The 26,914-nt window shown below is 43.2% G+C and overlaps 1 protein-coding gene across 1 annotated transcript; it reads left to right on the forward strand.

Moving 5' to 3' along the window:
- The first annotated feature begins 1,632 nt into the window (after positions 1-1,632).
- LOC121307317 (tectonic-3-like) lies at positions 1,633-26,898 on the forward strand. The gene is made up of 14 exons (XM_041239497.1): positions 1,633-2,176; positions 4,989-5,118; positions 6,510-6,625; positions 6,723-6,835; positions 6,998-7,106; positions 9,663-9,772; positions 9,899-9,937; positions 10,053-10,127; positions 10,506-10,628; positions 11,013-11,114; positions 11,630-11,727; positions 15,112-15,271; positions 26,145-26,285; positions 26,624-26,898. The coding sequence occupies exons 1-14, from the start codon at positions 1,807-1,809 to the stop codon at positions 26,840-26,842; spliced, it is 1,905 nt and encodes a 634-aa protein (XP_041095431.1). The 5' UTR covers positions 1,633-1,806; the 3' UTR covers positions 26,843-26,898.
- The last annotated feature ends 16 nt before the right edge of the window (positions 26,899-26,914 follow it).

The raw sequence follows: 26,914 nt of genomic DNA on the forward strand, positions 1-26,914 counted from the left end.
AGAGAATGAGAACCATTACCCTTCGAGGTCGTGGCCCCCGCTGACCTCTGATTTCGAAAGAAAATGGCGATATGTTCCTGTGAGGACTTCCCTCTACAGCAGGAGGTGGGAGGGACTTCCCCCTCACAGCAGGGCCCTGACAGGGCAGCTTCTTTATATATGCTCAGTGATTGACGGTCAGAGAGGGCTCTTCCCATTCGGTAATGGTTGTCATTCTCTTTCAGGGAACCAGGGTTATGGTAATGACCGGGCGGCAGAACATTATAGCCAGGAACACTTTTAATGGAAAAATAAACCTGCCTTGCCTTAAATATATAGTAGACAATGAATCTGAAATACGCGTTGTCTTTCGTTGACTACAGTATTTTGTTAATGCACGTCTATTTTAGTTTTTTGCTGTTCTACATTTTTGGACTACAACTGTTTTTTTTTTTTTTTTTTCCCAAACAGTACTCTCACACATTTGGTCACCATAGTAACTGTTGCGTGAAACCGGAGTAGCGCTGCTGCGCTGAAGCCTTTGTACGTCAGCTGATAACCCATCACGCCTTTCTTCTTAAAGGCGTACAGCCTCTATGAATGAACCCTAATATCTCTCACAAGCAGCTGGGTGCATATTTTTACGATATCACAACAAAATGAATACATTTTTTTGTGCATATGTACAGCTAGTATGTACTGTATATCACCTTACAGTACAATAATACGACAACAAATGGACTGAATGCTAATACCCCAAAATAATCGGAATATGTTTTTAATAAAGTAGCCGGCGCAAATCTATTATTAGGCGGTGGATCGCCGGTTTATTTTGACCCCATGCATTCATTGTCACTATTTTTGCTTTGAAAATAATTGGTTTTTTTTTACAGTCATTTTAACGCCTATCGCAGTGCTTAACACAGAAAACCCGCCCCTTCAGCTCTCCGATTGGTTCAATGTTGTGTCAAGACGTAACACAGCTGTCATGTGGTTGGAAGATTTTTTTTTTTTAAGCAGCAGCGGTCTTGCTGGAAGCGCAATCAATCCTTAATGATTGCAAATCTGCAAGACTGGCGCATAAGAAGACCTCACCCTCGACACGTGATAGGGGAGCCTGCTTGGCGCGGGCCGTCGTGTCACGTGACCCGGCACGGTTGCTATAGATCCCGCGTCCCTGGTTACAGCAGGCGTCCGCTGCGTGATGACGCCACACGCCCCTTCTTCTTAGTTTCAGACGGAAAGCGAGTGAAGATTCAAAACGTCCACAGCAAGATGTCGCTTTGATCAGCAGCGCTGTTTTACTTATTTGAATGGATGTCATGCATGCAACGATTCGGGAAAGGGGATTACTGTATTATAAATACACCCCTGTTAAAATTGAAACGCCGACACTCGTGTGAATTAGCTACGACTCGCTCTGTTAATTATAACACTTTTGCAGCAATTTAATACGAAAGCCCCGATTCGTCTGGGTTATTCTTATAAGTGATTTTACCTTTATGTAGTTCTCTGTGACTAACTAAAAGTTCTGAGAAAATAACCATTATTTTATCTTCATGTCATAGCCTAATAATAATAATAATAACAATAAACAATAATAATAAAAAATAATAATAATAATAATAATAATAATAATAATCATCATCATCATCATCATCATCTATTTTAAACATTTAATAAGAAATCTACGGCACAGAATATATCGGGTTTTTTTATGTAACTGCATTAATTTTAATTGAAATCGGAATAAACGGAGACTCCCGATATCTGTATTTATATTTGAGCAGATTTCTGTTTAAATAGTATAATTACCCGGGTTTGACAATGCCGCATTGTTGCTCGTGTATTGGACGTTACTGGGAGATGCTGGTTTTTACTGGGATGGTACTTCTCGCCCTGTCGCTGGACGGTGCATCTGCAACCGATTCAACAGCGATTAGCTACACGGGCAGCACGGAACCGTACGGGCCTGGCAACATGGGCCGAACCGAGCAGCCGGCTTCCACAGTCCAGTCTGCCTCCGACGCCGGCTTGGAAGATGTTTCGAAGCAACCCGAGTCGGGTCCAGAAGTTCTGATGGAGTTCGGAGATGAGAGCCCGACTTCCAGCGAAAGCACCCCGTCCCCGGACAAAGCTGTCTCCAAGGCAACCCCGGAAACCAGTCCCGGGACACGGACGTTTTCTCGCGCTTACGGTAAGCATTTGTATTGTTTTAAATTATGTTTTTATTCATTTAAAATACAATACAACGAATACATATACACTGGTTTGCACGCTTACTATAACACCTGCAGATTCCCCATTTATAGCCTTTATATACCTACCCGTGAGAATTTCGATTTCCGCTCAGTAATCGGTGATATGGAAACAACAGATTTAAAAAAAAATAATGTACAGATCAGTACTAAACAGTACATTTCTAATAAGATAGTGGAAATCATTGAAGCACCCAATGTATGGCAAAGAAAATATAAAGGAAGGTTGGAGTTTCTTATGCGTTTCACTTAAACCCAGACATTGGGGCGTCCAAGCTTGTTAATTCTGCCACCCAGACACACAGATGCCAGTCCCGCACAGGTGGTGACCCTACACCCATACACGCTGCACTAGGTATCGAGGTTGTGTATCACAGGCGGTGACCCTACACCCATACACGCTGCACCAGGTATCGAGGTTGTGTATCACAGGCGGTGACCCTACACCCATACACGCTGCACCAGGTATCGAGGTTGTGTATCACAGGCGGTGACCCTACACCCATACACGCTGCACCAGGTATCGAGGTTGTGTATCACAGGTGGTGACCCTACACCCATACACGCTGCACCAGGTATCGAGGTTGTGTATCACAGGCGGTGACCCTACACCCATACACGCTGCACCAGGTATCGAGGTTGTGTATCACAGGCGGTGACCCTACACCCATACACGCTGCACCAGGTATCGAGGTTGTGTATCACAGGTGGTGACCCTACACCCAGTCCACACTGCACCAGGTATCGAGGTTGTGTATCACAGGCGGTGACCCTACACCCATACACGCTGCACCAGGTATCGAGGTTGTGTATCACAGGCGGTGACCCTACACCCATACACGCTGCACCAGGTATCGAGGTTGTATATCACAGGCGGTGACCCTACACCCATACACGCTGCACCAGGTATCGAGGTTGTGTATCACAGGCGGTGACCCTACACCCATACACGCTGCACCAGGTATCGAGGTTGTGTATCACAGGCGGTGACCCTACACCCATACACGCTGCACCAGGTATCGAGGTTGTGTATCACAGGCGGTGACCCTACACCCATACACACTGCACCAGGTATCGAGGTTGTATATCACAGGCGGTGACCCTACACCCATACACGCTGCACCAGGTATCGAGGTTGTGTATCACAGGCGGTGACCCTACACCCATACACGCTGCACCAGGTATCGAGGTTGTGTATCACAGGCGGTGACCCTACACCCATACACACTGCACCAGGTATCGAGGTTGTGTATCACAGGCGGTGACCCTACACCCATACACGCTGCACCAGGTATCGAGGTTGTGTATCACAGGCGGTGACCCTACACCCATACACACTGCACCAGGTATCGAGGTTGTGTATCACAGGCGGTGACCCTACACCCATACACGCTGCACCAGGTATCGAGGTTGTGTATCACAGGCGGTGACCCTACACCCATACACGCTGCACCAGGTATCGAGGTTGTGTATCACAGGCGGTGACCCTACACCCATACACGCTGCACCAGGTATCGAGGTTGTATATCACAGGCGGTGACCCTACACCCATACACGCTGCACCAGGTATCGAGGTTGTATATCACAGGCGGTGACCCTACACCCAGTCCACACTGCACCAGGTATCGAGGTTGTGTATCACAGGCGGTGACCCTACACCCATACACACTGCACCAGGTATCGAGGTTGTGTATCACAGGCGGTGACCCTACACCCATACACGCTGCACCAGGTATCGAGGTTGTGTATCACAGGCGGTGACCCTACACCCATACACGCTGCACCAGGTATCGAGGTTGTGTATCACAGGCGGTGACCCTACACCCATCCACACTGCACCAGGTATCGAGGTTGTGTATCACAGGCGGTGACCCTACACCCATACACGCTGCACCAGGTATCGAGGTTGTGTATCACAGGCGGTGACCCTACACCCATACACGCTGCACCAGGTATCGAGGTTGTGTATCACAGGCGGTGACCCTACACCCATACACGCTGCACCAGGTATCGAGGTTGTGTATCACAGGCGGTGACCCTACACCCATACACGCTGCACCAGGTATCGAGGTTGTGTATCACAGGCGGTGACCCTACACCCATACACGCTGCACCAGGTATCGAGGTTGTGTATCACAGGCGGTGACCCTACACCCATACACGCTGCACCAGGTATCGAGGTTGTATATCACAGGCGGTGACCCTACACCCATACACGCTGCACCAGGTATCGAGGTTGTGTATCACAGGCGGTGACCCTACACCCATACACGCTGCACCAGGTATCGAGGTTGTGTATCACAGGCGGTGACCCTACACCCATACACGCTGCACCAGGTATCGAGGTTGTGTATCACAGGCGGTGACCCTACACCCATACACGCTGCACCAGGTATCGAGGTTGTGTATCACAGGCGGTGACCCTACACACCCAGTCCAAACCGCATGCAGTTATCGATTTTATATATCATGCTTTACGTTTTTCCTTATTCCTGGAGAACTGAGTTTCCAATTGTCACAGAATTTGCCATTAAGAATGTGTCCGAGTGTCTGTCTGTATATCCGTCTGTATGTCACACTTTCATTTTTACAGCATTGATAAACCAGCAAAAAATCCAGTCAGTTAGAGAGATAGGTCCTAATAAAGTGGCCAGAGAGTTCATATTGAATAACGATGCAGCTTCTCTTCTCTCTCTCTCTCTCTCTCTCTCTCTCTCTCTCTCTCTCTCTCTCTCTCTCCCTCCTTCTCAGACATGCCCCTCTGTACCTGTGACATCACTCCAGGGGTTTGTGACCTCAATTGCTGCTGTGACATCACAGACTGTGACCTCACAGATGGGCCTGAGTCTGTTTTCACACACTGCACCCCTGGGAGTAAAAGGTGAGAGAGTGAGTGTATTGTAGTGTGTGTGTATTGTAATGAGTGTACTGTAATATTGTAATGTGTGAGTGCAAGGGTGTGCAATTGTTTTTTAAAAACTTGTTATCGAAGGGACAAATTGCAAGAAAAATCTACTTGTCCTTCTCAAAAATCTACTTGCCCCCTCGCCGTCACACAAAAAAAGTAGAATATAACTTGTAGGATTTTGGTTTTAAAATGTGTGTGCTTGCTGCTAGACTTCTGCAATTCAGTTTTCAGAAACTTGAGGGTCTCTCTACAAATATACCCAGAGTGCCTTTCTAGCAACAGAGCGAACACAGGACAAATAAACAAATACAAACTACCTGTCCGACGGGCAAAGTGTAACAGCAAAACTTGTCCGTTATGCGAATCTCGTTGTCCCAGGCATCTGGCGAACCTCTGAATGAGTGCATTGTAATGCAAGTGTGTGTGAGTGTATTTTAATGAGTGTGTGTGTGTGTGTGAGAGTGTATTGTAACGCAAGTGTGTGTGTGTGTGTGAGAGTGTATTGTAACGCAAGTGTGTGTGAGTGTATTGTAACGTGAGTGTGTGTGAGTGCATTGTAACGTGTGTGTGTGAGTGTATTGTAACATGAGTGTGTGTGTCTGAGTGTTTTGTAATGCAAGTGTGTGTGTGTGAATGCATTGTAATGCAAGTATGTGTGAGAGTGTATTGTAATGCGATTGTGTGTGAGTGTATTGTAATGTGAGTGTAGTGTATTGTGAGTGTATTGTAATGTAATGTGGGTGTGTAATGTGGGTGTAGTGTATTGTAATGTGAGTGTATTGTAATATTAATTGCACACCCCTGTAGCCACAACACGCAGGAAGTATGATCAGAAAGAATGTGATACAACTCATCAACATCTTCTGTAAAAAATGTATTTTTTCTTTCGGGTCGGAAAGCATTTTTTGGTTATGTAAAGCAATTTCATCTGCTCTCCGGTTGCTGTCCTTTAAAGGCATGGTGCAAACGGTGATCGAAACCTACCCGTAAGATATTGAAATGCTGCACCTCATAATAAAAGGTAGCTCTGCTGGCCTGGTGTGTGGGGTCTGACCTGTCAGGTAGAATGCACACTAGGTGGGCTCAGAATAGGCAAGTATGTTCTGAATTGTTTTCTTTATTTGATTTCATGAAGCAAAAATTATTATTAGCCACTAATTGATTATTTAATAAAAGCTAAATTCTAAAAGTGATATTCTATTTGTGTGTGTGTTTTGTGGGATGGTGAGGGGGCAAGTAGATTTTTCTAGCATTTCAAGTTTTTTTTTCCAAAATTGCACACCCCTGGTGTGTGTGTATTGTAATGCCTCTAGTATATTGTAATGCCTCTAGTATATTGTAATGTCTCTATTTGTGTGTTTCAGGCTCCCTGATTGGCAGTGTTTTTCAGACTCTTTGCTGTTCCGCAGTAACGCTCCAAGCTCAGCTGAGATCCAGACAGATGGACAGACGAGGCGCTTCTGTGTGCGGACAGACAACTGTGAGGGGAGGGGAAGGGGGGAGAGTGTGTTTATGTGAGAGACTATACCATTATATACTTCAGTCTGTGATATTTAAGTCTCTCTCTCTCCCTCCAGCTCGCTCGAATTATTTCTGGACCCCCCCAGTGGAACCCAGTGAGTTGGTGAGAAGCCCCCCTTCATTCACCCCTCGAACCCTGAGCCAGCCCTCCAGCTCAAAACAGTACAAGGTACCAGTTTGCCTGCCTGTCTGTGTGTGTGTGTGTGTGTGTGTGTGTGTGTGTGTGTGTATGTGCCTCTCTGTATTTGTCTCTGTGTGTGTGTGTTTGTGTGTCTGTCCTGACATTGCTCGTGGGACAACACAAACTTGACGTGTATTTTCCTCTCTCTAGGCTGGTGATCTCCTCCTCTCTTTCTTCCCCTCCTCCTCTGCGGTTGGTTCTTTCAGTCAGCCGGCGCCCAGCGGAGTGAACGGGCTGTGTGTCGACGCCAATCCTGCAGGTAAGAAGCTCAAAACATCAGCCTCAGCCCCAATAACTCTAGTAGCTGCACAACACAGACAAGCAGACAAACAAAGAAGAAATCTGCTTTTGCATCCTGCGCTCAAAGAATATCACAGACATATGCTGAGCTTTTTGAGAGGTTATAGTAATAAAATGAGTTGGATCACGTTATTGAGTTTGGTGATAAAACGAGTGATCAGGAGAGGATTGATTAGTGTGCACGTCTATAAAGAGGTATGTGATAAATACAGCGAACAAGGGGTGGGGCTGGAGGTGCAGTACCGAGTGTCCTTTTGATATCCAAAGCCATTTGTCTTTCCAGTTGATGGCAGTGAGACGTTTGGCAGTCATGCATCCCACTGATATTAATAGTTTCTGAGATTTGTCCCATGGGTTGTCACTAAAGTAGTTCAAAAGACATATCTTTTGGTCCAACGATATTATAGTTCCAGTAATTCTAGACAAAGAATCGGCTACCAGAGACCAGTGTCTCACCAGTTTTGGACAAGTCCATGTCATATGTAAGGCTGAGGCGATGCCTGATTTTTCACTATCGATATATTGTCCTCCAAAAAAGCAGATGATATCGATGTTCTGAAAAGGTAGAAAAGAATGCAGAATTACATGTGGAGCTGTGGATTGATGTGTAACACTGCAAGTAACGCTTTAAAAACTGTCTTGCGTATTAAAATTGATTACATCCGTTTATGCATATAGTAATTAAATATATATATATATTTTTTTTACCATGTTTGTGTTAAAAATAAAATATACAAAACAATTAACAACAAACATTAATATCGTCCTGTTATCATGTACACACGCATTGCACAACAACACAAAGCAAATGAAATATTTACTTGCTGAAGCGGTTTCTGTTTTATCCAGCGAGGTGTTCACGTGTGGCAGCAGTGCACTAGCCAAAAGCCACAGGGCAGTCAGCTCCCTAGCAACCAGACTGCTGGGAGTGAATGCAGCGGGTTTGGGGATATGAGAAAGGAGAGGCAGACTCATGAAATTAATTGGAGACTGAAGTTGATGAGAAGCAATTACCCTCCGCTGTATGAATTAAAACTGTGCGCTGCTTTCTAAAAAATGAGAAAAAGTGGGCTGCGTAGAGGATTGATAGTGGACCCTGACGCCCCCGATAAAATTGGACAGTGTTTGTTAGCCTGTTATTTTTCTATGGGTCTCTCGCGGCCCTCGATATACAGCAGATTTATATTGGACCCCGACACCCGCGATATATGGAGGGGACGGTGTAGCTTGGTGGTTTTTCTTTGTTTTTACTCTGGGGTAGTTCAGATCAGTAGTGCAGATTTTGTATTTTGCATGCCGTTTTGTAGGGTTTCATCTCATTAAATGTTCATGCAGTAGTTATTTTGCATGCATCATTTTCTTTATGCTTTGTTTCAAGATCTGTGCGTTCGTGTCAGGGTTGGCAATTTTTTTAGATTTAAAATTTGTAGTACTGTAGTTGTACCTCCAAACTGTACGTTTAAGGATGTTGGAAATGATGGCTTGTGAATAATAATAATCTTAAACGAATACATAAATAAAGCAAATTACTTACCATTGTGGCTCCTCTAAATGTGAACTACAATATGTGAACTGCAAGAGTTTAGCGATGGAGTAGCCAGAGAAAAATCCCCTCCCTCACCCAGCCATTCCTTTACTTTTCTCTCTTTGGTTTCCTCTTCCTGTGCTTTGGCGAATATGTGAATGATGGGGCAATCCCTCTATAACGGGACAAGACATGTCTTCAGAATACCATTTCAGTGCAGTATTTGTTTTTTTAGTCTTCACTCCATTTATGAGCCACAGTACTAGGGGCAAGCGCCATTCACACTTGCACTCGCATTTGCGCTGTGAATAGAATACAGCCCTAAGTTTAAGTTTATAAACAGTAAGAGTTTACGATGTTTGCGTTAATAAAAAGTTTAAAACATACTTTTCATGTCTTTCCTTGAGAAACTATATAAATAGGTAGTAAATGAAAAATATTTAAATCAATGATTTTTTTAGAAAAACCAATCAAGTGCTGTAAATCATGATTTGAATCAGCCAGCCTTGGTTTGTGTAGTTTTTTATTCCTAGCTTTCTTTTCGTAAGCTGTATAACTTCTAAACCAGCCTCTGCGTGTGGCTTCATACACATCCCATACAGTTGCAAATGATTCAACAGATTCAGTATTTATGTCAGTTTCATTTGTAATGTGTTCTGCTAGCTTGGGTTTATAAAATTGAGTTATTTAGCCTCCAGCTGGAATTATTGGTGTGACGGTGTGAATGGGAGAAGGTTATAGGAACTGGAATGATCTGAATAAATCGTATTCAAAATATTTACAGACATTTGATCAAATATCTTGTGTAACCCACAAAGCGTCAATTCTGGAGTAACATTTATGCGTTCGGGAATAAAAGTTCTAATCCTGCTCCTTTTCGCTTATCTGTTGGAGCGTTCGAAATCCTTATGTCTGAGTGAGAAGGGTTATTTAACCTGTCTAAATTAGGGACAGACGCAGAATTTGTGTGTGTGTGTGTCCACTGTTTAGGATTTCTGCTGAACACAACGCTGACTTGCACACGACTTCTGACCCCCACGTCCTGTGCGAGTGACCCCTCCCTTCGGGCGACCACTTACCACTCCTTCAGAATACTGCGGGTGAGAGCACACAGCTGCAGAGTCCTTGCGGCCTCATGATTCGGGGGGTGTACCTTTTTAAACCTTTTTTTTTATTTTGCTAAAGGTAGTTTAAGAATTTTTTTGTTTGTTTGTTTTTTTAACCAGATTCCCAGTGCAGAGAGTGCCAACCAGACTGATATGCAGGTCTGTGTTAATCCCTCCTTATAACAAATCTGTAACAGTCCGCCTCAAATGTGGCACAAATGCATGTGTATGCACTATAGTTACACTAGTTTGTCTGTGTGTGTGTGTCTGTCAGATCCCAGTGCACCCAGTATCTAAATGGGAAGACCCAGTGGTTGATGGAGAGTTCTGTAAGAACGTCGTGATGGAGGTAAGACCTCGGGGGGGGGGTTTGTTGTTTTTTATATGGTACTGAATTCAAGGGTGGAAGTAAGACTCCCTTTGGACAGCAGTTATGAGTTTAATAAGACTCACCTGAGCTTTTTACCTGTACACTGGGGCTAATCAACCTCATAGTAAAAAACTGCTGTGCGGTAGGAGTCTCTTTTCAGAACCCTGTCATTGTGCTTTCCAGCTACTTCTAAATGAAATGAATACACTTGATTATTTGTTTAACCCTTTAATATATGAATTATTGAGAATAGCTGAAAAACAACATTTTGAAGTAGTTTTGGACACTTCTGTATCTGTCATCCTGTGGTTGTGGTTGACGGCAGGGCTGGTTCGATGGTCTCTTGTGTTCCCACAGGTCTCCTCCGTGTTTGTGCACACCTCCGCTGGTGAGATCTCGAATGTGTCTGTGGAATTATCCCTGAGCAACGTGTCCCTGTCTGAATCGACACTGCGCCAGACGCACCGCACACAGTTCAGGGTATGAACACCGGGACGGGAGGTCCAGCTTGGAACGAGAAAAAGCCGTTTAGCCCATCAAGGGCACATCGTTCTCCCCTGCTGAGGGGAACTCCTTGAAGCACAGAATCCTTTTTTTAAATTTATTTTTTAAATGCTCCCAGTCTTTTAGATCCTACTACTTCACCTGGCAGGCTGTTCCATGCATTTACAACTCTCTGTGTAAAGTGCTTCCTGTCTTGTGTTCTAAACTACCAGCAGAGACACGTTCACTTCTAGTTTTTACAAGACAAGCAGTACCCCAAGAGACCAGGAAAGATTTTATACATAAGTTAACTGGTTCGGATTAGATTGTTTACTGGTTTTGATAGTTTTGTTTACTGGTTCTTGTTTTCTGTTTTCCCAGGCTGCCTCCTCTCCCTCCCCTCCTCCCCCATCCACTCCTCTTCAGTCTGGGCTGGTGTGGGGCTCCCCTGTGATGGGTCGATTCAATGGCAGAGCCCAGCCAGTATCCTTTATTTAAACGCTGTAAACAAACATGCGTCTGTCTGTCTATGTCTCCATCTCAGAATCTCAGTGTGTCTTTGTCTGTTTCTATATGTCTGTCTGGGTGTCTCTCTTTCTGTCTCTCTCTGTATCTGTGTCTCTCACGCTCTCTCTCGTGCTCTCTGTCTCTCTCTGTATCTGTTTCTCTCTCTGTCTCTCTCTTGTGCTCTCTCTCTCTGTCTCTCGTGCTCTCTCTCTGTATCTGTGTCTCTCTCTGTCTCTCTCTTGTGCTCTCTCTCACTGTCTCTCGTGCTCTCTCTCTCTCTGTATCTGTGTCTCTCTCTCTCTGTCTCTCTCTTGTGCTCTCTCTGTCTCTCGTGCTCTCTCTCTCTCTCTGTATCTGTGTCTCTCTCTCTCTCTGTCTCTCTCTTGTGCTCTCTCTCTCTGTCTCTCATGCTCTCTCTCTCTCTGTATCTGTGTCTCTCTCTCTCTCGTGCTCTCTCTCTCTGTTTTTTCCTGATCTCTGTGTATTCTCAGATCTCCACTCTGAGTGGCTCAGTGAACGGACTTTGCTCAGGTGATTCTCGAACCCCGATCCTGTTCAGAGAGAACCTGCTCACAGGCTGCCAGCTCAGGTAATCGATAAAACGAATCCGGATCATTTCAAGCCAACTCAACCAGTAAAGGGGTGTTTTGCTGCCCGACCATCTTAGATTTTGCTAGAAAAATTCACCTTACCATGGTCAGGGGTGGCCAATTTCTGAAAAAAACTTGTCCAAGGGACAAATTGCTAGAAAAATCTACTTGCCCCCTCCCGTCGCACAAAACGCACACAAAGTAGAATACAAGTTGTAGGATTTGGGGTTCATTTAACAGTGAAGAAAATCAATCCGTGATTAACAGGGGCAGATCTACCTTGTGTCTTGACAAGTTCACTAAATTCTTCAAGATACAGTGACCCCACCTCACCTCAGCAAATGTGTAACATACTTTAAGGAAATGTTCCTTTCAGTGCAGTTTGGAACACATTTGCTAGTAAATTTAAGTACCATACTAAGAGTACAACTATAAGAAGCAATACTTGGGAGTTTAGTTCAAATATATAAAAATAGCTTCTGCCTGTTTTTTCCCCTCTCTCTGTAAGCTCAGTTCAGGTCCTGATGTGCAGGTGTTTCAGTTTGTTGCATCACAGAACAAAATCATTTCTAACTGTTACTGCTGCTTTGTGGAATGCAGATTTTTCTTGACGTTCTTTCAGGTTTGTAACTGCTGAACCACAGATTTATAAAGGAAGTGTGATTAACTGATCAAGTTTCTCTGATATTTGATTTTCATTTTTTTAACAGTTTTTCTTCCAAAATGCACGCAATATTTACAGTAGGCTCCATTAAATTCTGCAGACAGAAAAAATGCTTCTATGATATTTATTTCACTTAACAGTACTGTACTTTATAAGCATTTAATTTCTATTGTAAATATGTCAATCAGTGTTTTAATATTCACAAATCGATGGATTGTGCATGTCCAGTATATAACTAACATAGTAAAAATAAATTATAAATATATGTATATGTAATTAATAATGTAGAGTTTTAAATATACAAAAATATGTAAATATGGTAAATAGCAAACTAGGTCAGCAATACTTAAAATTGAAAGAAAAAATAATCCTGACATTTTTTTGCCAGGGAAAGTTTTGAAACATTTTTTTTAAACATATTCCCAACAAGTACACGCTTGACCACAAAGTGTTATAAATTACACAACACCATTTTTTCTAATCCACCAATATCTTAGCGACTGGTGTGTTTTTTTTTTTTTCTAAATTCACTAGATTGCTGCATTTAAATGTCAGGTTCATGTTAAGAAAGCAGTATCACTTATTTGCTAATTTACAAAAAACGTAAATAATACCTTAAGTTTAAAAGATTAGCGTGTGTCTTGACAGAGACTCTCACCCTCAGGCAGCCATTTCTGGGTTTCTTTGTAACCAACGGAAGATTAGCTTCTTCCAAAGCTAGCCAATCAGAAACTGTAGGGGTGGGGCGTAAACACTTTTTAAAATGTTTGTGCATGTGCTAGACTTAGACAATTCAGTTTTCAGAAACTTGTGTGTCTCTCTACAAATATACCCAGAGTGCCTTTCTATCAACAGAGCGAACACAGGACAAATAAACAAATCAAAACTACCTGTCCGACGGGCAAAGTGTAATGGCAAAACTTGTTGTCCATCACACAAATCTTGTTGCCCTGGACATCGGTGTTACAAATTGGCCACCCCTGCATGGTAATCTATCTGTTGTGTTTTCTATCAGTCTGCAGTTTTTAAAACGCAACTATTTGAGGTTTTTGGAGTTTCAAATGCGTCACTGTAACAAAGAAATCTAAATTCCACACGCAAGTTCATAACCCCTAGCTCCAAGCTAGTGCCACTGAAAGCACACCCTGTCACTCTTTACTCTAGATCTAACCCCAGACAATGTAAAATTGAAGAGTCTAGATCTAACCCCAGACAATGTAAAATTGAAGAGTCTAGATCTAACCCCAGACAATGTAAAATTGAAGAGTCTAGATCTAACCCCAGACAATGTAAAATTGAAGAGTCTAGATCTAACCCCAGACAATGTAAAATTGAAGAGTCTAGATCTTACCCCAGACAATGTAAAATTGAAGAGTCTAGATCTTACCCCAGACAATGTAAAATTGAAGAGTCTAGATCTTACCCCAGACAATGTAAAATTGAAGAGTCTAGATCTTACCCCAGACAATGTAAAATTGAAGAGTCTAGATCTAACCCCAGACAATGTAAAATTGAAGAGTCTAGATCTTACCCCAGACAATGTAAAATTGAAGAGTCTAGATCTTACCCCAGACAATGTAAAATTGAAGAGTCTAGATCTTACCCCAGACAATGTAAAATTGAAGAGTCTAGATCTTACCCCAGACAATGTAAAATTGAAGAGTCTAGATCTAACCCCAGACAATGTAAAATTGAAGAGTCTAGATCTTACCCCAGACAATGTAAAATTGAAGAGTCTAGATCTAACCCCAGACAATGTAAAATTGAAGAGTCTAGATCTAACCCCAGACAATGTAAAATTGAAGAGTCTAGATCTAACCCCAGACAATGTAAAATTGAAGAGTCTAGATCTAACCCCAGACAATGTAAAATTGAAGAGTCTAGATCTAACCCCAGACAATGTAAAATTGAAGAGTCTAGATCTAACCCCAGACAATGTAAAATTGAAGAGTCTAGATCTAACCCCAGACAATGTAAAATTGAAGAGTCTAGATCCCCAGACAATGTAAAATTGAAGAGTCTAGAACCCCAGAGTGTAAAATTGAAGGACTGATGTGGTACTTTAGCCATCACCAAAGTGGCCATAAGCAATGCTGCAATGCATGACAAATACAATGAAAAAAATCAGCAAAAAATCCAAAATCTGCAGATACCAAAATGCTTTGCTTGGTTCTTCTAATTTCAGGAGGGGGTTAATGACCAGTGGGGGGGACTTGGAAACCAAAAGTGTTTCACAGAATTTGGAAAAGTGATCCCTATGGTTCTTACAGCAGTACTAACATTTAAGGACCTGCATCCCCTACAGGGTGAAGGGTTGGGCTGAAGTTTGAATAAAACTCATCACATACCACTCATGCGTTGGGTGCTCCTGGTATTTTTGTCTCGAACCCTATCTTTACGAGTCGAACGAGGTGCTACACGAGCGTAGCGTCTAAGTTGAGCCCAGCGTGATTTTTTCCCAGTCAAAACAAACTGTTTTAAACGGTTCAGTGTGGAACTTCCGGGAAATTATTATTATTTTTTTTTTTTTTTTTTAAATTAGCATTTCTGAACTCAGTGGGCCTGAAACCCCTGAAAAATCTGAGATGGTCAGGCAACAGCTCTGGTTAAGTTGTTATGGAATGATCAATCACTAATCAACCAACGAATCGATCAGTCATGCAATCAGTTCATTCTGTCAGTAATGCATTCTCCCTCCCTCCCTCCCTCCCTCTGTCAGCTCGGTTTTTCAGAACTGTTCTCAGTTTCGTTCTGAGCTCTACGGAATTCTCAGAGGGGTTGCGACCCCTCAGGACATCGCCATGGTGAGGAATGCCCGTCCGGGAGAGGACTCTGATTGGACGAGAGTCATCCAAGAAGACTGCCCCGCTCCTGCCCAGGTAACCATTCGGAGCTCACTGTCTGTGTGTCCTGTGTGTGTGACTGACCTGTGTGAGATTCTGTCTGTCCCTGACAGATGTACACCTATACACACACACACAATCTGTGTGTCAGCGACAATGTGTGTGTGTGTGTGTGTCAGTCTGAAGGGTCGTTCACATTGACACGGCACGGCTGGTGTAGACGTTTTTTTTTTGTTTCCCATGTACTTGACCTAAGTGTTCACACAGGACGCAGGGTGGACATTTTATTTTCGCTCCTGAAGCTAACTTTTCAGTTGCTGTGTTGTATCAACCAATGAGAACACAGAAGCAAGCAGCGTTAGCACATCTATCCCATCCTCTGGCTAAATACCCAGAATTATACGATCCTGAAAATGGGAAAATATTAATATAGTGAACGCCGAGGATTTTAATATCTAAACATCTGGGACTATACGTCCAAAACCACAGTTTTCTTCTAAATTTATGAATGATTTTTTTGATACATAAATTTAATTTTAAAAGCTAAAGCAGAACAAGGTCAAAAAGTTTCCATAGGCTGATTCGCTAGTGGATGTGTTTCGGGTTATCGCAATGACAGGGGCAAAAATACAGGTCGTTCAGGGAGGGGGTGCAGTACACACAGACTCTAGACACTAGAGTGGATTTGATTTTTGCTGATTGCCCAGTCAAAGTCCAAAAGGAATCTCAAAGGTCTTTTATTTTCTGTTTGAGGGACAGACACAGACCTACGATTTTGAAGAGCTTGTTTGACCCGCCTACCTGAGTAGCATCACTCTCTCTCTCTCTCTCTCTCTCTCTCTCTCTCTCTCTCTCTCTCTCTCTCTCTCTCTCTCTCACTTTCACTCTCTCTCACTTTCACTCTCTCATCTCATTCATAAAAACTATACAGGAAGACCGGTTTCAGAAAATAGGCATATGTTTAAAAATGTATTTTTATTGATAACATGACTATAAAATATTTAATGAGACATATCAGAGCAAATTATTAAAATCTAGATATGTATTACGTACTTAACTTACACTTTTCGTCGCTCTGCTGAGCACGCTGTCCACTCTTTGATCGCTTGTCATAAACACGTTCAAACGTGAATCAGCTGATCATTCATGTTCCGCCCAGTAACTGCATCCATGTCTCTGATTGGACAGTTCAATACAACTCCTTATTATTGGTTGTTAGTACGTTAATAATATTATTAATAATAATAATAATGTCCTTTTTATAATTGAACTTGAAGCAGTGGTAGTGAAAGGGCCTTGGTAATTAAATTTAAACATCTAGGGTAGGGACTTTGTTTGTTAAGCAGCAAATCTCCAAACACTCATAGACTTCATGACAGAACCCAGACGCTGAGACCAAACGAAAAACCTGGAGGTTAGGCAGGTCTGCCTGTCACTCAGAACAGAGAGGGTGATTCGGACTCTGCCCGGGAAGCAGAGGGCAGCCCGAAATAAGTTATTTTAAGTTGTTATAAGTTATTTTTTGCCCAGTCAGCAGGCAATTCACGAATCGTCCAGGCAATCCACAGCAACTCGTTTGGCAAAAATAACCAGAGAACTTGGGATACAGGAAAAGATCATTGCATGTGTACCTAACAATGCAAGTAACGTGATCGCTGCTGGAAACGTATGTGACAAGTGGAATGATGTTACTTGTTTTGCACACACACTGCAGCTGTGTGCAAACACCGGTTGATAAAGCCTCTATCAAAACAACTTCAGCTGCAGCTAGCAACTTGGTAGGTTACTTCCTTCGCAGCAGTGTTGTAGTGCACTGGGAAAAGAGCAGGAACAGTTTGCAACACCTGCACATTCTCTAATCCAGTATTGCCACACTCGATGGAGTAGCATTCTCGCAATGTTTGAACGGCTAGTTGAACAAAGATGGCCAATAAAGCCCATTTTGAGCGATCAAGTGGTCATCAAAAACACAGATGTACAGTTCTCGAAATGAGAGCCCAGGACTGGGAAAACATGGCTGTGACAAAGCTCCCGCCCCTGTGTCTATTTTTCTGTTATATGTTGCATGTGGTGTGTTAAATGTTGGTGTATAGGCATTGGTACACGGGATATAAACGGGTCTGTATTTCACATGTGTTTAAAAAATATATAATTGTATTTAGGCACGGGATTGTACATCAATTCACGTGCATTTAAAGTAGTTAATATGTGAGCACGAGGTTCCACATAATTAATTCACGTGCTGGGATTCAAGTGAATAATTAATTGGTAATTGAATCCCAGCACAACAGTATATATAGATGCACGTTTTACTCACTCAGGGTTGGGTGTTCGGTGAGTAGGGAACGGGAGAGAGTGGAGGAGAAACCAAATAGTGTAATATCAATTGCTATTGCGTGCTGGTGGGACTCACAGTGTTTGTCCATCTGCTCGCTGTGTTTGTTCAGTATAGTCCGTTTTGTGTGTCTTTTTGTTTTGGCGTAAAGTGCAGTGTCCTGTTTTCTGCTTGCTTGTACCTTTTATTTACAATAAACTGGCTCAAGCAAGCGTCTTCACCATTTCAACTAAAATCAGAAAAGAATATGTACTTGCGTTTTTATTTTTTATAAACTTTCTGATAGATGTTGGCTATTATTTACAACTGTTGGTGCATCTGCATCTGTTTATTATTGTTATTACTTTTTTAAAAAAACAGCCGCTGTATTATCCAACAACATTTATACCCTGTATTAATTACGGATTGTTCAATTTTAGACAGTTCAAAAAAAATAAATAAATACTGTGTTTTTATATATATATATATATATATATATATATATATATATATATATATATATATATATATATATATATATATAATGTGTGCCTATAGAAAGTCTACACCCCCTTGAACTTTTTTCACGTTTTGTTGTGTCAGTGCCTCAGAGTTTCATGCATTTAAATGAGGATTTTTTTCCACTTATCTACACACCATACTCCACACTGTTAAGGGGAAAAAAGGTTTTATTGAGAAAAAAATGATATATTAAAAATACAATTACACAGCAATTACAGCTGTGAGTCTGTTGGGATAGGTCTCTTTGCACACTTAGATTTGACAATATTTGACCATTCTTTACAAAACTGTTCAAGCTCTGTCAAGTTCCTTGGGGAGCGCTGATGGACCGCAATCTTCAAGTCATGCCACAAATTTTTGATTGGATTTAGGTCGGGGCTCTGATTGGGCCACTCAAGGACATTTACCTTTTTGTTCCTTAGCCACTCCAGTGTAGCTTTGGCTGTGTGCTTTGGGTCGTTGTCATACTGAAAGGTGAACTTCAGTCCCAGTTTCAGCTTTCTTGCAGAGGGCAGCAGGTTTTCCTCAGGACTTCTCTCTACTTTGCTCCATTCATTTTCGCTTCTATCCTGCCAAGTGCCCCAGTCCCTGCCGATGAGAAACATCCCCATAACATGATGCTGCCACCCCCGTGCTTCACAGTAGGAATGGTGTTCTTTGGGTGATGCGTTGTGTTGGATTTGCGCTAAACATAACGCTTTGCATTGAGGCCAAAAAGTTACATTTAGTCAGACCACAAACTTTTTCCCACATGGCTACAGAATCTCCTGAGTGTTTTTTTGCATACTTCGATCAGGATTCGAGGTGGGCTTTCTTGAGTAATGGCTTCCTTCTTGCCACCCTACCATACAGGCCAGATTTGTGGAGTGCTTGGGATATTGTTGTCACATGCACACTTTGACCAGTCTTGGCCATAAAAGCCTGTAGCTCTTGCAAAGTTGCCATTGGCCTCTTGGTAGCCTCTCTGATCAGTCTCCTTCTTGCTCGGTCATCCAGTTTGGAGGGACGGCCTGATCTAGGCAGGGTCTTGGTGGTGCCATACACCTTCCTCTTCTTAATAATCATCTTGCCCGTGCTCCAAGGGATATTCAAGGCCTTAGATATTTTTTTTATACCCATCCCCTGATCTGTGCCTTTCAACAACTTTGTCCCGGAGTTCTTTTGAAACCTCCTTTGTGCTCATGGTTGAGTCGTTGCTTTGAAATGCACTAGCCAGCAGAAGGAACCTACAGGAACTGCTGAATGTATCCTGAAATCATGTGAATCACTGCAATTTAACACAGGTGGAGGCCACTTAACTTGGGGTGTGACTTTGAAGGCGATTTGTTACACCTGAGCAAATTTAGGATTGCTATTACAAGGGGGGTGGACACTTAACCAAGCAAGCTATTTCAGTTTTTATTTTTAATTAATTTTCTCCAAATTTCTAGAATATTTTTTTCACTTGGAAGTTATGGGGTAGGATGTGTAGATAAATTAAATAAATAAATAAATAAAAACTAATTGGAATGCATTTTAATTCCAGGCTATAAGGCAACAAAAGGTGAAAATTTTGAAAGGGGGTGTAGGTTTTCTATAGGCACACTGTGTGTGTGTGTGTGTCTGTCTATATATATATCCAGTTTGGGGGGATGGCATAGTGAGGTTACAGAGCATGTCTGGGGTAAGCCTCCACACCCCTACCTAAATGATATTCACACTATTAAACTATTAAACTATTATTACAATAGATCAGATTTGCATAAATAAGCTACTAACAACCAAACGAGCAAGATGGGTCGAATGGCCTCCTCTCGTTTGTAACCTTTCTTATGTTCTTAAACAGTTTTGAAGAGCGCAGCAGAGGCTTGGGAATGAATGTAGCACACAACGAGGGATGAAATGCGTGGTATTAGTCTGATTTTAACCGAGGCTTGTGCCTCATAGCTGAATACGGGCTTGCTATTGAAGCCACAGTTTCATGGGTTTAATTTATCAATGATGTAAACCCAACCGGATGTTATGTTGTTTGCTTTCTGATTTGGTTCCTGAGAGGAATAGTCGCCCCAGTTATTATTGAGGTGTACTTGCCTCTCGCTGTGTGTTACTATGTTCCTATCCTGTCAGTTAAGAAAAGTTTAAGGCTTGTTTTAACTTTGTCTTTTTTACGCTGGCCAGAGAGACGCGCTTACAACTGTATTGTCATATTTTCTACATTCTTTCTCTAAAATGTAATTAATCGAAACGCGGATAGTAGCATGACTAGAGCAGCAGAGATTGGCAACACAAACAATCCTCACTGCAGACACAGCGCTGCCTCACCTGAAACAACAAGAACACAAACAATCCTCACTGCAGACACAGCGCTGCCTCATCTGAAACAACAAGAACGCAAACAATCCTCACTGCAGACACAGCGCTGCCTCACCTGAAACAACAAGAACACAAACAATCCTCACTGCAGACACAGCGCTGCCTCACCTGAAACAACAAGAACACAAACAATCCTCACTGCAGACACAGCGCTGCCTCACCTGAAACAAGAAGAACACAAACAATCCTCACTGCAGACACAGCGCTGCCTCACCTGAAACAAGAACACAAACAATCCTCACTGCAGACACAGCGCTGCCTCACCTGAAACAACAAGAACACAAACAATCCTCACTGCAGACACAGCACTGCCTCACCTGAAACAACAAGAACACAAACAATCCTCACTGCAGACACAGCGCTGCCTCACCTGAAACAACAAGAACACAAACAAACTGCAGACACAGCGCTGCCTCACCTGAAACAACAAGAACACAAACAATCCTCACTGCAGACACAGCACTGCCTCACCTGAAACAACAAGAACACAAACAATCCTCACTGCAGACACAGCGCTGCCTCCCCTGAAACAACAAGAACACAAACAATCCTCACTGCAGACACAGCGCTGCCTCACCTGAAACAACAAGAACACAAACAATCCTCACTGCAGACACAGCGCTGCCTCACCTGAAACAACAAGAACACAAACAATCCTCACTGCAGACACAGCGCTGCCTCACCTGAAACAACAAGAACACAAACAAACAATCCTCACTGCAGACACAGCGCTGCCTCACCTGAAACAACAAGAACACAAACAATCCTCACTGCAGACACAGCGCTGCCTCACCTGAAACAACAAGAACACAAACAATCCTCACTGCAGACACAGCGCTGCCTCACCTGAAACAACAAGAACACAAACAATCCTCACTGCAGACACAGCGCTGCCTCACCTGAAACAACAAGAACACAAACAATCCTCACTGCAGACACACTGCCTCACCTGAAACAAGAACACAAACAATCCTCAGCAGACACAGCGCTGCCTCACCTGAAACAACAAGAACACAAACAATCCTCACTGCAGACACAGCGCTGCCTCACCTGAAACAACAAGAACACAAACAATCCTCACTGCAGACACAGCGCTGCCTCACCTGAAACAACAAGAACACAAACAATCCTCACTGCAGACACAGCGCTGCCTCACCTGAAACAACAAGAACACAAACAATCCTCACTGCAGACACAGCGCTGCCTCACCTGAAACAACAAGAACACAAACAATCCTCACTGCAGACACAGCGCTGCCTCACCTGAAACAACAAGAACACAAACAATCCTCACTGCAGACACAGCGCTGCCTCACCTGAAACAACAAGAACACAAACAATCCTCACTGCAGACACAGCGCTGCCTCACCTGAAACAACAAGAACACAAACAATCCTCACTGCAGACACAGCGCTGCCTCACCTGAAACAACAAGAACACAAACAATCCTCACTGCAGACACAGCGCTGCCTCACCTGAAACACCGCTGCCTCACCTGAAACAAGAACACAAACAACCCTCACTGCAGACACAGCGCTGCCTCATCTGAAACAACAAGAACACAAACAATCCTCACTGCAGACACAGCGCTGCCTCACCTGAAACAACAAGAACACAAACAATCCTCACTGCAGACACAGCGCTGCCTCACCTGAAACAACAAGAACACAAACAATCCTCACTGCAGACACAGCGCTGCCTCACCTGAAACAACAAGAACACAAACAATCCTCACTGCAGACACAGCGCTGCCTCACCTGAAACAACAAGAACACAAACAATCCTCACTGCAGACACAGCGCTGCCTCACCTGAAACAACAAGAACACAAACAATCCTCACTGCAGACACAGCGCTGCCTCACCTGAAACAACAAGAACACAAACAATCCTCACTGCAGACACAGCGCTGCCTCACCTGAAACAACAAGAACACAAACAATCCTCACTGCAGACACAGCGCTGCCTCACCTGAAACAACAAGAACACAAACAATCCTCACTGCAGACACAGCGCTGCCTCACCTGAAACAACAAGAACACAAACAATCCTCACTGCAGACACAGCGCTGCCTCACCTGAAACAACAAGAACACAAACAATCCTCACTGCAGACACAGCGCTGCCTCACCTGAAACAACAAGAACACAAACAATCCTCACTGCAGACACAGCGCTGCCTCACCTGAAACAACAAGAACACAAACAATCCTCACTGCAGACACAGCGCTGCCTCACCTGAAACAACAAGAACACAAACAATCCTCACTGCAGACACAGCGCTGCCTCACCTGAAACAACAAGAACACAAACAATCCTCACTGCAGACACAGCGCTGCCTCACCTGAAACAACTGCAGACAACACAAACAATCCTCACTGCAGACACAGCGCTGCCTCACCTGAAACAACAAGAACACAAACAATCCTCACTGCAGACACAGCGCTGCCTCACCTGAAACAACAAGAACACAAACAATCCTCACTGCAGACACAGCGCTGCCTCACCTGAAACAACAAGAACACAAACAATCCTCACTGCAGACACAGCGCTGCCTCACCTGAAACAACAAGAACACAAACAATCCTCACTGCAGACACAGCGCTGCCTCACCTGAAACAACAAGAACACAAACAATCCTCACTGCAGACACAGCGCTGCCTCACCTGAAACAACAAGAACACAAACAATCCTCACTGCAGACACAGCGCTGCCTCACCTGAAACAACAAGAACACAAACAATCCTCACTGCAGACACAGCGCTGCCTCACCTGAAACAACAAGAACACAAACAATCCTCACTGCAGACACAGCGCTGCCTCACCTGAAACAACAAGAACACAAACAATCCTCACTGCAGACACAGCGCTGCCTCACCTGAAACAACAAGAACACAAACAATCCTCACTGCAGACACAGCGCTGCCTCACCTGAAACAACAAGAACACAAACAATCCTCACTGCAGACACAGCGCTGCCTCACCTGAAACAACAAGAACACAAACAATCCTCACTGCAGACACAGCGCTGCCTCACCTGAAACAACAAGAACACAAACAATCCTCACTGCAGACACAGCGCTGCCTCACCTGAAACAACAAGAACACAAACAATCCTCACTGCAGACACAGCGCTGCCTCACCTGAAACAACAAGAACACAAACAATCCTCACTGCAGACACAGCGCTGCCTCACCTGAAACAACAAGAACACAAACAATCCTCACTGCAGACACAGCGCTGCCTCACCTGAAACAACAAGAACAATCCTCACTGCAGACACAGCGCTGCCTCACCTGAAACAACAAGAACACAAACAATCCTCACTGCAGACACAGCGCTGCCTCACCTGAAACAACAAGAACACAAACAATCCTCACTGCAGACACAGCGCTGCCTCACCTGAAACAACAAGAACACAAACAATCCTCACTGCAGACACAGCGCTGCCTCACCTGAAACAACAAGAACACAAACAATCCTCACTGCAGACACAGCGCTGCCTCACCTGAAACAAGAACACAAACAATCCTCACTGCAGACACAGCGCTGCCTCACCTGAAACAACAAGAACACAAACAATCCTCACTGCAGACACAGCGCTGCCTCACCTGAAACAACAAGAACACAAACAATCCTCACTGCAGACACAGCGCTGCCTCACCTGAAACAACAAGAACACAAACAATCCTCACTGCAGACACAGCGCTGCCTCACCTGAAACAACAAGAACACAAACAATCCTCACTGCAGACACAGCGCTGCCTCACCTGAAACAACAAGAACACAAACAATCCTCACTGCAGACACAGCGCTGCCTCACCTGAAACAACAAGAACACAAACAATCCTCACTGCAGACACAGCGCTGCCTCACCTGAAACAACAAGAACACAAACAATCCTCACTGCAGACACAGCGCTGCCTCACCTGAAACAACAAGAACACAAACAATCCTCACTGCAGACACAGCGCTGCCTCACCTGAAACAACAAGAACACAAACAATCCTCACTGCAGACACAGCGCTGCCTCACCTGAAACAGGAACACCATTAAAGCAATTAAGAAATCTTTTTTATTTTTTTAGTAGGTTTCCACTCAATACCCCCTTACAACGTTGAATGATACCACAGTTATAATAATCTGATTTAACACTTTTTTCCACATCTATTTAATATATCATTTATGTCACAACATTTTGAGACTGACAATCTGCTGGTTTAGGACAGAATAACAAACAGTCCTTCTTAAAACTTTTAAACTACATGTCTTTGGATGCACAGAATCTGTTTGGAAACACGTATTCGCTTTCTATTCAGCAAAGTTATTATAAATAATCCAAAATACTCTGCACTTTAAACGTTTATCATGTTCCCATTTCAGCATGATTGTGTGCCGTTTAAAATGTGCATCATCAAAAACATTATCCTTTAAACATAAAATTAATAACTAACAATGATAAACTTTATCCTTAAAACATAAAACTGTAATAACTAACAATGATAAACTTTATATTAAAGCTAGCATAAAATGATCCAAATTGACTGTATATCTTTCTGAAAACTTTTGCAAGTAAGAAATCTATCCATTTTGACTGGCAGAGAGGCACAGCATCTGGATGTCCAGAACTCTACCAAACACCGAAAACAAATTCAGCCAGCCGCTTCTGTGCTTTACTAAACTGTAGCCGTTTGCCTGCCAGTGAAAAATAATTGATTAGAAGGCAAGTACTTTTGGCAGGAATAAAACCGGGTTTGTGTGTGTCTTGTTGGACAAGCCCTCTAAAATACAGAGTTCAAGTCTGTCGATCGCTTCATACGATTCACTGGAATATCCCGGGGAATGCAGCCCACCTGTTTGATTTTCAGTGATCGTATTGCGACGGTAGGGTTAGTGTGAGGGGAAAAAATATATATTTCTGAACATGCTGTTGAAACTGGCAACTAAGATTTGCAGAGGCTTGTGCACATTTAGATAAAACAGTACATCACACTGTGCAAGTGCCAATATCACACAGTTCTTTTCCTTGAATTATTATTATTATTATATTATTATATATTATTAGATTCTATCTAGTTGTGCCTTGCCTCACGACATTGTACTGCCAGCTCACATACTCAGATTAGGTCTGTCAAGCCAGTAACATTTTGATCAGTTAATTTTTATGGGCATTAGTTGATTAATAGGTAGATTAATCTGTGCACATTTTTAATAAAGGTAATGATCTATAGCGGCTGCCCTGCATGTAATATTTAAAAATATCGATAGAATCTAAAAAAAACTGTTTATGTCCCTCCTCCACTCATTTGTGATTGGACTGCCGGACAGAAAATGCAGATCTTCTATTGGTTGATTTTATTTTATGTAAAATTCTGCATGATTTTAAATTGTAAAAAAAACCAATCTGCGATCAACTCTTTAGTTGATTAAGCGGTCAGATTATTGTGTTAATTGGGGCAGCCCGAATTAAAATATGTTTTGAATTTGTCGATCCGGTCAATTTTTTCCTGCTCCCTCTCTGCTAAAATCTGCAGTCTTGCCGTGTGTGCCACCTCGGGTCTGTTCGTGCTGCATTCAGTGTGAACGCAAAAAATCCACTTACCACCTGCGCTGTCCACGCTGCGTCCAGTCTGAATGAGCCTTGAGTGTGTGTGTGTCAGCAACTGTGTGTGTGTCTGTATAATATTCAATCTTTATTAAAGCACGCCCTCTCTCTGTCTCTCCAGGCTGTAGAGTCCTGTGTTTCAGGGTGCCTCGTCCCCGTCTCTCTCTCTCTCCGGTTCCTCTGGGCTCAGAGGGGGCTCCTGACCCACCCCCAGGGGCAAATCCTAGGGGCAAAATCCAGCATGAGGTGCACCCTACTGCAGGTGAGTGTAAACTTTCTTATGAAATAGTTTACAAATGAGAGGAGGCCATTCGGCCCATCTTGCTCGTTTGGTTGTCAGTAGCTTATTGATCCCAGAATCTCAAGCAGCTTCTTGAGGGATCCCAGGGTGTCAGCTTCAACAACATTATACAATCAAAGTCATCCTCCTGTTTGTCAATTCAATGGCAAACGTTGCACTAAAGTCTTTCTCTATGTCTTTACATTGAATTTATTAATTACTGAAATGTTTATGACTGTTTAATAGTTCGAGGTGGTATAGTTTGTTTGAGTGCATTTCTGTTCCTTTTTTAAATAAAGATGTTTGTTGTTGTTTGCCAGTGTTCTGCCAGTCCTGTTACCTTGACAACAGAAGTCTCATTCGTTGACACCACTGTCTACCCAGCATCCCCCAGGGGCCAGCCCCAACCTGATTGGAAGCTTCCCTTTGATTTCTTCTACCCAATCAGAGCTGCAGTGAGCCAGGCTGACAGACAGGGGGCAGCATGGAGCTGTTTGTGCATCTCCATTGTGACATCGCTAAACCTGCTGTGGAACTGACCTCGTGATTTCATGTAGAAAAAATAGCATCGTCTCATTCAAACTGGATCATTTTCTGCACTTATTATACAA

The sequence above is a fragment of the Polyodon spathula genome, chromosome 55 (genome assembly GCF_017654505.1).
Source record: "Polyodon spathula isolate WHYD16114869_AA chromosome 55, ASM1765450v1, whole genome shotgun sequence".
NCBI classification, from domain to species: Eukaryota; Metazoa; Chordata; class Actinopteri; order Acipenseriformes; family Polyodontidae; genus Polyodon; species Polyodon spathula.

Bases quoted from the DNA above. Each gene is read 5' to 3' on its own strand.
- LOC121307317 (XM_041239497.1), top strand. From the start codon at position 1,807: ATGCCGCATTGTTGCTCGTGTATTGGACGTTACTGGGAGATGCTGGTT. The intron at 7,107-9,662 runs GTAAGAAGCTCA...TCCACTGTTTAG, and splicing joins TGTCGACGCCAATCCTGCAG to GATTTCTGCTGAACACAACG. The intron at 11,728-15,111 runs GTAATCGATAAA...TCCCTCTGTCAG, and splicing joins CTCACAGGCTGCCAGCTCAG to CTCGGTTTTTCAGAACTGTT.